This window comes from Lithobates pipiens, unplaced genomic scaffold (genome assembly GCF_037356315.1).
Source record: "Lithobates pipiens isolate NorthernLeopardFrog02 unplaced genomic scaffold, aLitPip1_a1.2 Scaffold_8, whole genome shotgun sequence".
NCBI lineage: Eukaryota > Metazoa > Chordata > Amphibia > Anura > Ranidae > Lithobates > Lithobates pipiens.
The window spans coordinates 365,702,802-365,719,955 of record NW_027507903.1 but is presented as its reverse complement, the minus strand read 5'-3'; the positions used below and the strand labels follow the sequence as shown (position 1 = coordinate 365,719,955).

At 42.3% G+C, this 17,154-nt stretch overlaps 1 protein-coding gene across 2 annotated transcripts in view; it reads right to left on the bottom strand.

Moving 5' to 3' along the window:
• The window catches only part of DOCK2 (dedicator of cytokinesis 2), a 513,334-nt gene that overhangs the window by 445,326 nt on the left and 50,854 nt on the right, over positions 1-17,154 (bottom strand). For both annotated transcript variants that reach the window (XM_077473501.1, XM_077473502.1), the window contains exons 4-5: positions 16,372-16,427; positions 9,633-9,729 (exon numbers count right to left, since the gene is read on the bottom strand). In XM_077473501.1, coding sequence (XP_077329627.1) covers positions 9,633-9,729; positions 16,372-16,427 — 153 coding nt within the window. The remainder of the gene's footprint in view (positions 1-9,632; positions 9,730-16,371; positions 16,428-17,154) is intronic.

Sequence of the window (17,154 nt, the reverse complement as noted above, 5' to 3'; positions counted from 1 at the left end):
TGGTGGAAGCGAATGATACTTTTTCGACCAGTTTTTACCCTGTCCATAAATGTCTGGAAATGGCAACTGTTTCCAGTGAAAAAATAAATACAGCCACAGGTCGGCTTCTGAACTGCGCAAGTACAGTTCTGAAGGGAGCTGAATGGTGCTTGGGTTCAGGGTGGGCTCAAGATGGGCTGCGGCGGGCGCAGTCATGGAGCTTGGCACCTTTTCTGAAATGCAAGTCTGAATGCAGAGAGTGGAACGGGAGTGAATACTCAAAGAAAAGAGAGGAACATTCATATAAAGCTTCCCTCTTATATCAGTAATCCCCATCCCCTTACATTAGTGTATTTTCTCTGCAGAAGGTAGTCTGTGGTCACCAAAGTCCCCCCTTTCCTCCTTAAATTAGTGCCCTTGGATTTTACCTTTACATCAGAGTCTGCAAGATTCCCCTTTACAGTGCAATGGGGAACTCTGTGGATCCTGATGCAAAAGGTAACACTGCAGACCGTGATGTAAGGTGGAATGTTGCAGTCCTTGATGTAAAGGGGAACTCTGTGGACTGTGATGTAAAGAGAGAATCCGAGGGTTCTTGTGTAAGGGGGGATCTGGAGACCAGAGCGCATCCCCTTTACATCAGAGTTCTGAGAGTTCTCCTTTACATCAGAGTCCTCAGTGTTCTCCTTTACATCAGACTCCTCATACTTCCCTTTTACATTAGGGTCCAGAGAGTTAACACTTGCACTGTAAAGGGGAGCCCTGCAGACTCTAATGTAAGGGAGAACCCTGATGTAAGGGACAACTTTGTGGACTCTGATGTAAGTGGGAACTATGTGGACTCTGATGTAAAGGCAAATTCTGTAGAGTCTGATGTAATGGGTAACTTTGTGGGCTCTGATGTAAGGGGGAACTCTCTGGCGCGTGTGGGAGTATCTTGGCGTGATGGAAGTGGTGGGTGGTAGTGAGGGGGCCCCAGATCAACGTTTGCATCGGGGCCCACGAGCTTCAAACTATGCCTCTGACTATATATACGTGCTTTATCTTTGTTAAGAGATAAAGTTACAGATACAGTTAAAGGGCTGAAAAGGTGGAAACTACTACAAAGCAGCAACATGGAACAGCCAAATTAATATAATGAAACTGAGCTCAGTGACCAGCTGTCATGGAGCTCTGATGAGTACAATGTACTGTTTAATGTTATTACATGAAAAGAATGCGTCAAAACGGCATGGGATTCTGTCAGTTTGTTTGGCTGTTCCACATAGGATTGAAACCAGACTCTCATCCAAGCAGGCAGCCTCGGTGACCAGGAAAAGGGATTGTAGCACATGTGCAGCCACATCTTCATGCACCTTACCAGGCCACATGCCTGTCAACATTTGGAATGTACCTTGCAGGGCGGGGGGAAGCTGTAAAGCCTTTGCCCTCTTTCAAGGCAGCTTGTCCCTATGTTGAAGAACTGTAACCTCTTTTCCATATCCTGTTCCCCCCAAAGGAATGTGGGGGTTTGCAGGGGAGCCCTTATAATAAGAGGCAGCCAGATATCCAAACCCAGGGGAATAAATACAGGGAACACTGGTACCCACAAATGTAAATTGACAAAAGCGCTGTAATAAAGTTCTTTACTGCATCAAAAAAAGTTGAATAATTTAAGCACTGCTTATTGGCAGCCCGAGTAACCATATCTCGACACTGGAAATCTACCTCATCCCCTCATCTTTTGTAATGGGCCCAGATTCTTGATATTGATAGTGATATTATGGTGATGGAAACATTAGTAGCAGAGGATAGTTCAGACCCAGAGAAAGTACATTCTGTGTGGACATGATGGTGGGTCTACATCGACTCTTCCGCTTTTCGAGCCCTGGTTGTAGGATAGTGTTCCCACTCTTTATGCAGTTTTGTATGGGCTAGTGTAGTCCTCTCTTTTAGGGTCCCTTTCAGCCATTTTTTGTAATTGTTATGCCTCCCCCTTTTATTCTTACCCTATCCTGACCCGACATGGTATCATACAAGTGGGTTTCTCTTCTTACACCCTGTTCTAGTTTCTTGGTTTTTGATATGTTATCAGGTACTGTATACACTGTTTACCCTCAGCAGACGCATGTTATTCTTTTTATGCAGGATAATCACTGAATGTGTGCAGTTTTTGAATGTTAACCACATGTATGGCCTCATTTAAACAAAAATGATCTGACCCCAAAAAACTGTATATAATGTACCCATGTAAATCTATTATCAATCACCTTGTCCAACAATATAGTTCCAGTGTCAATCACAATGATCTGATAATGCTGACCCCCCCCCCCCCCCCCCCACGTACACACACACTCACATGATGCCCTGTTGCGCTACTGTTGCTAAATGACAGGATCCCCTGCAGTCAGAGATTTGGACCAGGCTGGGTTGGCTGAACTCTCATTTGGCCAGAATCTGAAGCTTGTCCTTAATCACTGGCAAGCACCAGAAAAATGGTAATGAGACCTAATATACATAAACACGCATATCAGAGTGATATAGTCTATGGGTAGTTTAAGTTTCTTCAATGTTTTAAGATGATTCTTTGCTATCAGAGTGCCTGGGAAGGTACTGCAAAACTATCTGGAGTGTGTCAGGAGCATATGGCCAATAACAAGCATACATGTTTGTTTTTTTTTTTATCTCCTTACCTTAGTTTTTTTCCCCAAAATAACAGTCAGGTATGCCTGGGTTCAGTTATCAGTCCTCTGGTGTACAAGGGAGCTGGCAGAGGGGTAAATAAGAATAATGCCGCGTACACACAACCAGACTTTCTGAGAAAAAGGTCAGACGGAGTCATTTCATTGGATATTCCAATCACGTGTGGGCTTCATCTGACTTTTTTCACAGACCTAGAAATAGAACATGTTTTAAATCTTTTCGAAGGAATCAATTCCTATCGGTAAAAGCGTTTATCTGTATTCTAGTCCGATGGACCAAATACGACACAAGGACAGCTATTGGCTACTGGCTATTGAAATTCCTTTTCTAGTCCCGTGGTATGTCATCGCGTTCGAAGCGAACAGACTTTGGTGTGATCATGTGGTCGCAAGTCCGTTCGGTCGGAACTCCATCAGAACTCCGTCGGAAAGACCGTCAGAGTTTACTCTGATGTCAAGTCTAGTCATGTGTACGCGCCATTAGGGGTAAATAAGAAGGAGGCTCATCGCTGGAAGATGGCAAAGCTGCAGATGTTACTAGCTGCCTCTCCTCTGTGCACACTTTCTGTCACCGTATGCTTACCTCTGCATGCCCTGTCACTCAGATTTAATGAATTGTGTCTCCTTTTGAGAAGCGTGGTCAAAACAAAAGTGGAGGAGGGGACATGTGAGCTGTCAATCATGCTATCTCTATGCATTTGGTCACCTAAGTGATTTACAATTTAAGACTTTTTAAGAATGTAAAAATGATGGTGATACTTCTTTAAGTATACTAAAATTCTGTTTTGTGAATCCACTCACCATTTTGTGTGATATTATTTCTTTGTTGGTGAGAAGTTATTCCTGCCTTTCCTCCTGTAAGGCATAGGCTTAGAAATAGAGTAGATAACTATTCCTTTTGACCAATACTTGAACTTACTGCATAATCTGCATATCTGCCTGAATCTACCTGCATACAATAAATTACATCAGTGGAAGATTGTCTACATATAGTTAGTCTCTGCTCCATTCATGTCAAGCATTCCCCTATTAGATGGGCTTTTAGGGGTAGCAGGAACATGTTGGGCTGCCAGAGATGTATTTTTCACCTTGATATCTTCACTAAGCAGCATGTGTGTTTTTTGAGATTGCCTTGCCTTTGGAATTACAACTCTGTTTCCCCATAATAGGCAACCTTTATAGGCAGACAGTTCATGTTGGCACACTAAAAATGGTTTGAACTTCTCTTCAACTTCAATGTCTCTAGCATGTAACGGAGGGTTTGGAATGGATTCCTAAATGAGAACCTCAGGCACAGGAGGGAAAAGGAAATCAGGAGAAAACAAAGGCAACCATCTCAACCCATCAGCATGGGTGATATTCTTGCCAGGACAATATTCAAAATCACAGTTATTGGCATTCAGCATGAGTGGCCATCTGAGCATTCATGGGGAAACAGGTGAACAGACCCAGCAAAGGCTTATGGTCTGTTACAATGGTAAACCTCCACCCATACAAATAGCCATTCAACTTTTTTACCTTGGACACAATAGCTAAAGTCTCCTTGTCAATTTGAGCAGCAGTTCTCTCTGTTGTAGACAAGGTCCTTGAATAGAATGTAATAGGAGCCTCAACACCAGTTTCCAAAACATTACTCAAAATAGCTCCAATGCCATATGGAGAAGCATCAAAGGTAAGAGTGAGTGTTTTTTGTAAATCATAATGTACAAGTACACTGTCAGAAGATAACCGCTTTTTTGCAGCATTGAAAGCTGTAGAATGAAGATCAGTCCACTTCCATAGAACATCTTTATCTAGTAAATGAAGCAGGGGTTCAGCAACAGTGGCTTTGTCAGGCAGAAAGGAATTGTAAAAATTAAGTAACCCTAGGAAAGCTTGCAGCTCGTTTGTTTGTTGGGACTGGAGCTTTATGGATAGCTTCAACCTTAATATCAGCTGGATGTTCATCAATTCTGCATCCAAGGAAATCCACGCTGTTAACCCCAAAAACACACTTATTTCTTTTAAGTTTGAGACCAGCATCAAGAAAACATTTCAAAACAAGTTGCAGTTGTGAAGCCAAAGACTGAATGCAATCCACTCCAATGAGAACATCATCAGAATAAGATAGTACACCTGAAAGTCCAGATAAGAGGTCCTCTAATAATTTGTGGAATATGCAGAGAGCAGTGGAAACTCCAAACTGCAAAAGTTTTGTTCGGAAAGCTCCTTTGTATGTTATTATTGTTTGTGCATCCACAGTGTCATCATCCAAGGGTAATTGTTGATAAGCTTGTGCCATATCCAGTTTGGCAAATACCTTCCCCTTTGCTAACGTAGTCAGAATTTCATGTACAGCTGGAATTTGATAGGGATGTTCCTGCAGTGCTTTATTGATTGTACATTTATAGTCAGTACAAATTCTAACACTACCATTTGGCTTCAGTACTGGAACTATTGGGGTACCCCACTTAGGGTGCGTTACAGGTTCAAGTATACCTTGCTCCACAAAACGTGTAATCTCAGCATCAATTTTTGGTCTGAGAGCTAATGCAACTTTGCGCGATTTCATACGAATTTGGGTAACTGTAGGGTCTAATTTGAAAGAAACAGGAGGGCCTTTATACATGTCAAGGCCTTCTTCAAAAACTGCACTAAACTCCTCTATCACATTCTGTAGAGTAGCTGGAGATACATTATGAACTCCCGATAATGAAATTCCAAGGGTTTCAAACCACTCTCTACCCAGTGAATTTGCTCTTTGTCCCTTAGTAATTATTAAGTGTAAGCATCCTCTGAAATTTCCATATTTCACTGGGACAAAGCAAGCACCCTCATCTTCCACAACTTGTTTATTGTAGTCTACCAACTGGATATCACAGGGTGCTATTGAAGGAACATTGTGAGGCCATAATGTGGTAAACATTTCTTCTGAAATCGAGGAATATGCACACCCTGAATCTACTTCCATTTTGCATGGAACCTCTTGTAACACAATCTCTGTGTAAACCTTCAGTCCTGATGAAGAGTTTTCCACTTTATACACATAGTCATTTGTATATACACCTGTAGAGGTTTCATAATTCGGAAAAACAATTGTCTCATTAATGGACTGTGCTGCCGTTGGTATTGTATTCACATTTGTAGACTGATCTTTAGTCTGAGGGACTGTTTGTATGTGCCCTCTATGTTTTCACGTGTGACAAACTGCATTTCTAAAACGACATGTATTACACCTGTGTTTCCCGCCGCAGCTATAACACTTACCTGTAAATGGAACTGATTTAACATTTACCTTTGCCACTTGATTCATATCTGGTGAATTAACTTTGCTGGAGGAAGACTGAATTTCAGCCTGGTATAATTTTTGGATAGCTTACACAGTTCTGCAATATATGATACAATGCTCTCACCTGCTTGTTGGTTTTGTCTGTTAAAATGGAAACTCCTCACTATTTCAGAAGCAGTGAGTGAAAAATGATTTATTTATTATTTTCTAGATTTTTTTTTCCTCATACTGTATAACAAGTCTTTTGGTTTAGCAGGAGATATCAGTGAGCGGACGATATCAAAAGTCTTAGATCCAATAACACTCAGTAACACAGCTCTTTTCTGCACAGCATCGGCCACATTATTAGCTTCTAGGAAACGCTCTAACCTGTCAGCATAAGTCCCATGAGCATGGATTAGCCACATCAAATTCCTCCATTTGTCCCAGAGAAGCCATGCTGGATATATTTATAGATGTGTCTCTAAAACACAAGTCTTTACTCAAGCTGATTTGATGTGTTTCTGCAGTGTCCCATTCACTGAAATCCCATCCTTGTGGGCAGTTTTGTGCATTTAAAATGAATTTGAAGCATAGACATGGACAGGATTTCACAGGACTTCTTTACTTAATCACCCACAGGAATAAAAGAACCATAGATGCTAAAGAAATGCATAGCTCTACCAGAAATATAGACAAGTGAACATATTTACAATGCTTCCCCCTACTGGATCAAGAGCAGTATAACACACTAATACATAACAGTGTTTGAGTTCTCAAATGCAGGACTGATCTTTTCTGTGAGCCCCCACCACATTCTCTACCTACAGTATCTCAGCTCTCTATCTGATCACCCTGTCGTACTCCTCAACTCTCATCTACCCCATTTACTGCTTGCACAGTGAGCAGAAGACTCTTCCCAAGGTTGACAATTTCATTAAGTTTTGCAATTCTGCCCTCTAGAACCTTCAAAGGTCTCAAGGATGGATAAATTACTATAATAACAATTAGCCCTTGTACACACGATCGGAGATTCCATCGGAATGTGTCCGATCGGAGCGTTTTGTCGGATATTCCGACTGTGTGTGGTCTGCATCGGACTGTTTCCGTCGGAATATCCGTCGGACCAAATATTCCAACTTGCCGAAAATATTTTCAGACAAAATGCTCCGATCGAACATACTCCGATCATGTGTAGAGAATTCCGATCGGACAAAGTGCCACGCACGCTCAGATCAAATTCCTACATCAAAGCTATTGGCTACTAGCCTGAACCAAGTCCCATCGTAACGAAATTACGTCATCACGTTCTGAAAGATCGGATTTTCCGACAACTTTGTCCGACCGTGTGTATGCAATAGTTTCGGACAAGATCCATCGGACAAAATCTGAAGGACAAAATCCGACGGATTTGGTTGTCGGAATCTCCGACCGTGTGTACAAGGGCTAAGAGTCAGGGTAATTTACATAAAATGAAACAAGCCAGAAAAATGTTATTTGTCTTTTTGGAGTAAAGGTGTCAAAATGCTAAATTCATTCAGCCTCAAACAACATGTTGCTAAGGTCACCACCATGTTGCCATGTTCTGTGCAAATTAGGTATATTTTCCTTTAGTAAAAACAGTAGGTGCAAGTTAATCTGTTGTGACCTGCAGCTGAGTTTTGCTAAGAGAATGCCCTAAAATAATGTTTGAATTACACATTTTGGTAAACAGGGTAGAGACTATTTTACCCCTGTCAGCATTATGATATGCAAATATAACTAGTAACTCGAAAACCTGTACAAGAAAATCATGACAGGTGGAAAGTAAAGGGGTTGTAAAGGTTTATTTATTTTTATTTTTTTTAAATAACATACATATCATACTTACCTCCACTGTGCAGTTCATTTTGCACAGAGTGGCTCCGATCCTCATCTTCTGGGGTCCCTCAGCGGCTGTCTCGGCTCCTCCCCACAAGAGCTAACCCCCCTCTGGGAAGGCTCTCCCAAGGGGGTTAGCTTGCGGGCATGCTCCTGTGTGATACACTGGATGGCCATAGCCGCCGAGAGTATCACTCAGCCCCACAGAGCGCCCCCCCTTCCCCAATGCACCCACCCCCCATGTTGAAGGCATGCGGGCTGGTACGGTTAAGGAGGGGGGCACTCGCTCCTCCCCATCCCCTTTCCTGACCGGCCAGGCTGCGTGCTCGTATAAGGGTCTGGTATGGACCTTGGGGGGACCCCCACGCAGTTTTTCTGGCAGAGGGGGTTCCACTTAAAATCCATACCAGACCCAAGGGACACTGTCGCCTCTCTCTCGCGCTCGCTGCAATAGGAAAATGTGTTTTTCCTATTGCAGCGAGCGAGAGATGTACAGTACAATAGGATCGCACTGGAAACATTCTCGCGGGCAGGTGCTGTAGCTGCCCTTGCATCGTATTTGGTCTGTCGGACCAGCATACAGACGAACGGGTTTCCCGCTAGGAACTGGGTTCGGCGGAGTTCCGGTGGGAAGATTTAAAACATGTTCTATTTCTAAAGTCCGTTGGATTTTTGGACAGCAAAGGTCCGCTGGAGCCCACACACGATCAAATTGTCAGACGGATTCGTTCCATCAGACCTTTCCTGTCAAAAAGTCCGGTTGTGTGTATGTGGCATTACTCTTGTTACTCAGTGGCTAACTGTGACCACCTCATTTAAAATTCCAGGGCTTCTCTTTTTTTTTTTTTTTTTTTTTTTTTGTATCTTTAAAAAAGTAATCATTTACATTGAATGATGTATAAGCCATGTTACTTTTCATGTACTAACCAGGACTAATGAGCATGGAAAAATTTGTCAGTTGGATATAATGTATGGTTTTATGTTTTAAGTTGTATCTGTAGTATAACTACGAGTACACACTTGTCAATTAATATATCATTGAATGGTTTGCTAACTAAATCCGGTCACCTGAGATGAGTAATTGATGTCTAACTTATTGGATTTATGATGAGTTAACAAATCATGAAAGTATGATTGTAAAAACAAAGAATAAGGATTTAGTATGATATAAGTTGCAGCATGTGATGAAGTGATATATGATGTGCAGTAAATATAAAGCCCTGTTTTCCACCAAAGTCTTAAATGTAACAATTAACCAGAAGATATGTTCCAATATCTACCCACACAGGAGTGTTAAAACCTTCAGATAAGATATGACAGGTAAATTCGTTTTTTTCTTAATAGTAGAGCTAAAATGACATAGGTACTTAGATATGAAAGCTAAAAAAGACTGATGTGTATGAAGAGTAATCTCTCACAACTATTGCACTTTTGATGGACGAAAGAAAAAACTTCCTGGAGGCTAACACTGTTAAAACACCTTACCCTACTACAAGAAAAATACAAATTTCTTTCATATGATCTTTCATAGTAATGGTCTACACTAAATACAAAGGCCTGCACATGACAAAAGCATTTCTTTATGTGCTGCTGACACCACTAGCCAATGCTGAATTTATAATATTACGATATATAGCAGAGGGTGCACGTGGGAACAATTGCAAGTTAATTCAGGCAATGTACTTTTTTGAAGCTTTCGGTGGAGATATCACTGGAACCCATATTAAACAAGAAGAGCATGAATATTAAACATATAGAAACTTTTTTCCTTCACTACTTCATACTAGTAATAAAAAATGTTTAGACTTAGGTATATTTATCTGTGATCAGTATTCTGCAATTAATAAATACATAACATTTCTTACTGTATACAGCTGTCTCCAAATGTTGCCCCATTCCCGTAGGGTAGCTGTAACTTCTCGTACCAATGGAATTTCAGCAGGCACAATATGTTCTGTATTTCTAAAAAGACAAACAGAAAGAATGATCATACACATTGGAGAACATTTATTAACACAACTGCATAACAAATCTTGTGCATTTTGCAAGCAAATATATCAGTATTCATTTTGGGTCTTAAAGTGACAGTTTTAGTTTTGCGTAATTGTGTGGCCAAATATTGACTGTCCATCTAATTCCTCTCCTATGCTGCAACTGCAAAGCAATTCAACCTTACATCTGTCGGTGAACTTAGAAGTGCTAAGGGACCAGTGGCGGAATAATAGGGGTCGCCAAGATCGCCATGGCGACCGGGCCCCTTGCTGCAGGGGGCCCGAGGGCCCCCTGTACTTCTGCGATAGGAGGGAAGGCTGAGAGGAGCTCACAATCATCAGCCGAACTGAAATCGGCACTGTGCGGCAGCTCCTCACATTAGGCTTAGTGAAAGCAGTGTGTGCTCTTTGTCTCCCCCTAGAGTGCAGTACCCGCCAGGAAGAGGTAAATGTCTGCTGTTTTTTTTTAATAAGCCTATCTACTGTATTTGTGATTGTATGTGTGTGTGTGAGCATGCTTGTATGAGTGAACATGCTTGTATGTGTGTGTGTGAGCATGCTTGTATGAGTGAACATGCTTGTATGTGTGTGTGTGAGCATACTTGTATGAGTGAACATGCTTGTATGTGTGTGTGTGAGCATGCTTGTATGAGTGAACATGCTTGTATGTGTGTGTGTGAGCATGCTTGTATGAGTGAACATGCTTGTATGTGTGTGTGTGAGCATACTTGTATGAGTGAACATGCTTGTATGTGTGTGTGTGAGCATGCTTGTATGAGTGAACATGCTTGTATGTGTGTGTGTGAGCATGCTTGTATGAGTGAACATGCTTTTATGTGTGTGTGTGAGCATGCTTGTATGAGTGAACATGCTTGTGTGTGTGTGTGTGTGTGTGTGTGTGTGTGTGTGTGAACATGCTTTTATGTATGTGTGTGTGAGCATGCTCGTATGTGCGTGTGTGTGAGCATGCTTGTATGTATGTGTGTGAGCATGCTTGTATGTGTGTGTGAGCATGCTTGTATGTGCATGTGTGTGAGCATGCTTTTGTGTGCGTGAGCATGCTTGTGTGTGAGCATGCTTGTATGTGTGTGTGTGTGTGAGCATGCTTGTATGCGTGTGTGAGCATGTATGTGTGTGTGTGTGTGTGAGCATGCATGTATGTGTGTGAGCATGCATGTATGTGTGTGTGTGTGTGAGCATGCATGTATGTGTGTGTGTGAGCATGCATGTATGTGTGTGTGAGCATGCATGTATGTGTGTGTGTGCGAGCATGCTTGTATCTGTGTGCGTGCATGCTTATATCTGTGTGCGTGAGCATGCTTGTATGTATGTGTGTGTGAGCATGTATGTGTGTGTGTGTGTGTGAGCATTAATGTATGTGTGTGTGTGTGAGCATGCTTGTGTGTGTGCGTGTGAGCATGCTTGTATGTTTGTCAGTGTGTGTGAGCATGCTTATATGTGTGTGTGTGAACATGCTTGTATGTGTGTGTGAGAGCATGCATGTATGTATGTGTGTGTGTGTTCATATATGTATGTGTATGTATGCATGTGTGTGTGCATGTGTTTATCAGTGGCGGTGCATCCAAAAGGGTGCACAGGTTCCACCCCCTCTATGACCAATGGATAGATTCATGCATAGCATAGGATGAATCTATCCATGGCCACCGCTGCCACCCCCATATTTAGGTGTCTGGTTCCTTTTGGGGTGCCGGGTGCCTGAATTACAGCGGTGGGGGGTGTTTTTGTAGCGCCTGATTAGAGCCATGGGCTATAATAGGCTTCAAAATAGGTGAACTGCGAGCGCCATGCTTGACGCTCACAGTCTACCCAGCCAGGTGTGTTAGAAAAGTGAATTAATATTCACTTTCCTAACACTGAACCGCCTCTCCACCAATCAGGTGTGCGGGTCTTTTACCCATCACTTGATTGGCTGAAACGATAGACACAGCTATTGGACGCCCATCAGGAGGAGAGGGCGGGAGATGAGGATGGCAGTAGCTGCATGGAGGACCCCGCTCATGGCCATTACCCGCTGACCCACCAAGACAGGGTAAGTGGCAGGCAGAAAGTGAGCGGGCAGTGAGGATTCACAGTGGCAGCATTTGATGGGCACAGTAGCAGCATTTGATGGGCACAGTAGCAGCATTTGATGGGCACAGTGGTAGCATTTGATGGGCACAGTGGCAGCATTTGATGGGCACAGCGGTGGCATTTGATGGGCACAGCAGTGGCATTTGGGCACAGCGGTAGAGTTTGATGGGCACAGTAGTGACATTTGATGGTACAGTGGTGGCATTAGATGGTACAGTGGTGGCATTTGATGGGCACAGTGGCTGTAATTGATGTTTTTTAAATCGGTTCCTTTATGTGCAACCACCCACTTGGGACTGGGCCCTGGTGTTCCACCATCGGGCTCGGAGAAAAGAGCCCTGTCCGGAGGTCGGGGGGGGGGCGCCATGGTTTCCTGCATCGGGGCCCTGAAGGTTCTAGTTACGCCACTGTAAGGGACACTTTTTATATACTGTATGTGCAAATGCGTTTATTTTTATTGCATTCAATGTATTTATTACAGAAAATCTGTCCACATCACACCATTCACAAGCTCATACCCTCCCAGCAGAATATGGCCAGCTATCTTTTCTTAGCAGCTAAACAAACCATAGCCGTGAGAAAAAACCTGGGGTCAATCTGCAGGAGGTAATTGAGGGCATAAATGTGATGCTTGTCAAAAAGAAGATATACAGTATTCTTCAGGACTCTTAGCCTAAGTTTTTTTTAAATGTGGAAGCCCTGGCTAACCTATTTCCTCCCCTCCCCTCCATAAATTACTAGCCTTAACTAAATGTAGTGCATCTCTGTTTGAGACCTTAGCCACAGGAGGGAAACCTCCTGCTTTACTTGTTCATTAGGTGAAACACACACACTGTACTACTTCACCACTTCTTCCAAACTTTGTATAGAGTTCTGATCACCAATGTCACCTGGAATGAAAGTGAGGGTAAGGCCTTATTCACTCAATAATTGCCAATCTATTTGGTCATGCAAAGGGCTGTTTTCAGCTGCCTAGGATGCACAGGGGCATGCAGGGGCCTCCATGCAGATTTTTGATCTTAACAACAGGTATCTGGCTGCCTGGACCTCCTTGTGCATTTTATTTCATTTTTATTTAATTGTATACAGTACATCCACACAGGTCCGAAGCACAAACAAGTCTGTCTGCTTCCTGATCTGTGCATCAGACCCACCTGGTTGGATACTAACGGCCACACAGAGAGCTCACCATGCAGAAGGAAGAACGTTTTTTTAAATTAGCACGCCCACATTTCTGATGAACACAGAGGAAATGTCAAGGTATGCACTTAATACTGTGTGACCTGGAACAAGAACTTGTCTGCTCCCCTAGGGACAAGCTCAGTTAATTAATACATGGACATAGTAGAAAAGATCGGCCATGACACTAAAAACTGCAGCCACAACATGTGAGCCCATTGTTACAAGGTTAGGAAAACAACATTAAGCCCTGGCTCACACTGAATGTGGCTTTGAAATTTCAAAGCTGCATGTCAGTGCGACTTTAGGTGCGGCCTGGCTACCATCTGTGCCACTTCATGCACATATGTCTATTCAAGCCGCACCTGAAAATGCCAAAAGTATTGTCAAATTGGTGCAGTACTGCAAAGTCAGCATTGCACCGATTTGACCAGTTCCATTGCTGACAATAGGGTGTGACTTGTCCTGCGATTTGACCTGTCAAGTTGCAGGACAAGTCGCACCGGTGTTAACTATGACTAATACCTATTTAAAACAGCAAAAACATTTGAAAGTGTACAATGCCTTTACACTAGTACCATATATATTAACCACTAGGCGTCTGCGCTATAGCCGAAAGACAGCTACAGCAGGGACTCCAATTGCCGGGAGGGTGTCCCTGGATGTCCTCTTGTTTACATCCGCGATGCCCGCATCGGGAAAATTCTGTGTTGGCTGTGTCCCTTGGACACAGCCAATCACAGATCGTGCTAAATGGCCAATCACAGTGGCCATTTTGCACTCGATCTGAGTGTCCAATGAGAGATGATCTCATATGTAAACATATGAGATCATCTCCCATTGCCGACTCTCCCTCCTCACACAGACAGCCTGTGAGGGGGGAGAGCGAATCCCTGCAGCTTGTGAGAGTAAAAAAAAACGGAAAATAAAATGCCCACAGTAGCTGTCAGTGCCATCTGTCCCCAGTGCCACCTGTCAGTACCATCTGTGCCCAGTGCCACCTGTCAGTACCCTCTGTCCCCAGTGCCACGTATAAGTGCCATCTGTCATCAGTGCCATGTATAAGTGCCATCTGTCATCAGTGTCATGTTTCATCAGTGCCATCTGTCATCAGTGTCATGTTTCATCAGTGCCACATATTAGTGCCATCTGTCAGTGCCACGTATTAGTGCCATCTGACATCACTGCCAAATATTAGTGCCATCTGTCTTCAGTGACACATCAGTGTCATGTGTCATCAGTGTCACCTATTAGTGGCATCTGTCATCAGTGTTATGTGTCATCAGTGCCAACTGTCAGTGTCACATGCAGTCTGTTATCAGTGTCAGGTGTCATCAGTGCCATGTTTCAGTGCCATCTGTCATCAGTGCCACGTGTCATCAGTGCCACATATTAGTGCCATCTGTCATCAGTGCCATGTATTAGTGCCATCTGTCATCAGTGCATGTAGTAGTGCCACGTGCCATCAGTGCCATGTATTAGTGCCATTTTTCATCAGTGCCACGTATTAGTGCCATCTGTCATCAGTGTCACGTGTCATCAGTGCCACGTATTAGTGCTATCTGTCATCAGTGCCACATCAGTGTCACGTGTCATCAGTGCCACGTATCAGTGTCATCTGTCATCAGTGCCATGTCAGTGTCACGTGTCATTATCCTGGTGCTTCAGGGCCTTCAAAAGTGTAATGCCGCGTACACACGACCGGACTTTCTGGCAGAAAGGGTCCAACAGTCTTCCCGACTGACATTCGACGGAGTTACGATGGCCTTCCAAACGAATGGACTTGCCCAAACACGAACGGACTAAAGTCTGTTCGAAAGCCAGTTCGTTTTGAACGTGTGATGGGACTAGAAAAGGAAGTTCAATAGCCAGTAGCCAATAGCTGTCCTAGCGTCGTATTTGGTCCATCGGACCAGCATACAGATGAACGGTTTTCCCCATAGGAATTGAGTAATTCGGACAGATTTGAAACATGTTCTATTTCTAGGTCCATCTGATTTTTTTAAAGAAAAACGATCGGACTATCCCACATACGATTGGACTATCCGACGGAATGATTCTGTCGGACCTAGTCTGCCGGAAAGTCTGGTCGTAAGTACATGGCATAATAGGTAGTCAAGAAGTTAGATGTGTAATTTATGCTCCTAGAACACGTGACGGTGCTCCCTGAATGTTGGGCCTCTCTAAGTGGTTAGCCTGTGAAAAAGCCCCACACAGGTGGTATCGTAATACTCAGGAGGAGTAGCAAAATGTATTTTGGGGTGTCATTTGTGGTATACACATGCCATGTGAGCGAAATAACCTATTACAATGACAATTTTGTGGGGAAAAAAATCTTCATTTGGAAAGAATTGTGGGAAAAAGTGACAACATCAAAAACCTCACCATGCATCTTACGAAATACCTTGGAATGTCTACTTTCAAAAAAGGGGTCATTTGGGGGGTATTTGTACTTTCCTGGCTTGTTCGGGTCGCAAGAAATGACCACCAGTCATCAGGTGTGATCAGTTTTTTATGATTTGCACCATAGCTTGTAGACTCCCTAACTTTCACAAAGACCAAATAATATCCACTAATTTGGGTTATTTTTACCAAAGATATGTAGCAGTATAAATTGTGGCCAAAATTTATGAAGAAAAATTAATAATTTGCAAAATGTTATCACAGAAACAAAGAAAAATGCGTTGTTTTTTTTCAAAAATGTCGGTCTTTTTTCATTTATAGCGCAAAAAATAAAAAACCCAGAGGTGATCAAATACCACCAAAAGAAAGCACTATTTGTATGAAAAAAAGGACAAAAAATGTATTTGGGTACAGTGTTACATGACTGTGTAGTCATTCAAAGTGTGAGAGCACCAAAAGCTGAAAATTGGTCTGGTCACAAGGGGGGTTTAAGTGCCCAGTTGTCAAGTGGTTAAACAATATATAAAACTATATATAAATATATTAAATTATATATATATATATATATATATATATATATATATATATATATATATATATATATATATATATATATATATATATATATATTTCCATTTAAAACAATCAGTCTATTGCAAACTCTCCTAATGTTAGGAGCAGCATTGAAATTAGGGATTTACAAAGCTGCATTAACATCCCTTTTGAAATGTTGCATGTGAAGCCTAAATACTTACTGGTCTGTGGCAGAGTAGTTTAAACACTGTAACCACTCAGAATGTATTTAAACAGTTTTGCAGCAGTCCTTCGAAGATTTGGAAAACATTATATGTGTTTTATACAGTCACACAAGGCTCTGTTGGGCAAAATTAAGACGTGACTTAGGCCATAAATGTAATAAAATTTGAAATTACAATGTTACCTTTTCTTTTGAATTGTAACATCCTTGATGTGAATAAAAGATTTAGGGAATACCCCCTGTAGAAAGAAGAAAAAAATGGCACACTTATTTTTTGTGGAGTTATGCTGTAATAAATGTACTAAAAAAATTACATTAATGCAGTCTGAAAACTTTAGCCAAACAAATGATATTTGCTTTCAGTGGAATAGGTGTTGTTGCAATGCAATGGTAAAGCATGCAACATTGATTGAATCATTGAAACACAATTCCCTTAACATTCTGCACTAAGACATTAAAATGACAGATGTCACAGTTGGATTTTAACTGTTCCTTACTCCTAAAAAAGGCTCGGTTTGTAGTTCCGTGCGTTTTCTAGGCAATGTGATGCGAATTGCAGGCACATATTCTTCTATGGGAACGCATCTTATTCGCAGATGCGTTCCGTTGTGAACAGGCATTCTCTCCCCCTCCTCACTACACCTCCCCCTCTCCCTGCTCAGTTGATCCGCAGCTACAATGGAGAGGAGGCGATAAACAGCTGCTTTTTCTTGTCGCACAGAGAACAGAGCTGGCATTCGCACTGGACTGATGTGAATGTAGCCTTAAGCCCGGATTCCCAATACAAAAATGTCTCTTTAAATATATTCTTCAATAGCCACAAAGGATATAAATCCACTTTGTGTGAACCAAATGTTTTTGCAAACTGAATTATTCCCTTGTAAATATAGCAATGATATAATCACTATACAGAGTCTGTGCTGAGAGTAGCGCTATGGGAGGGGCCTAACAGGCCCACCTACTACA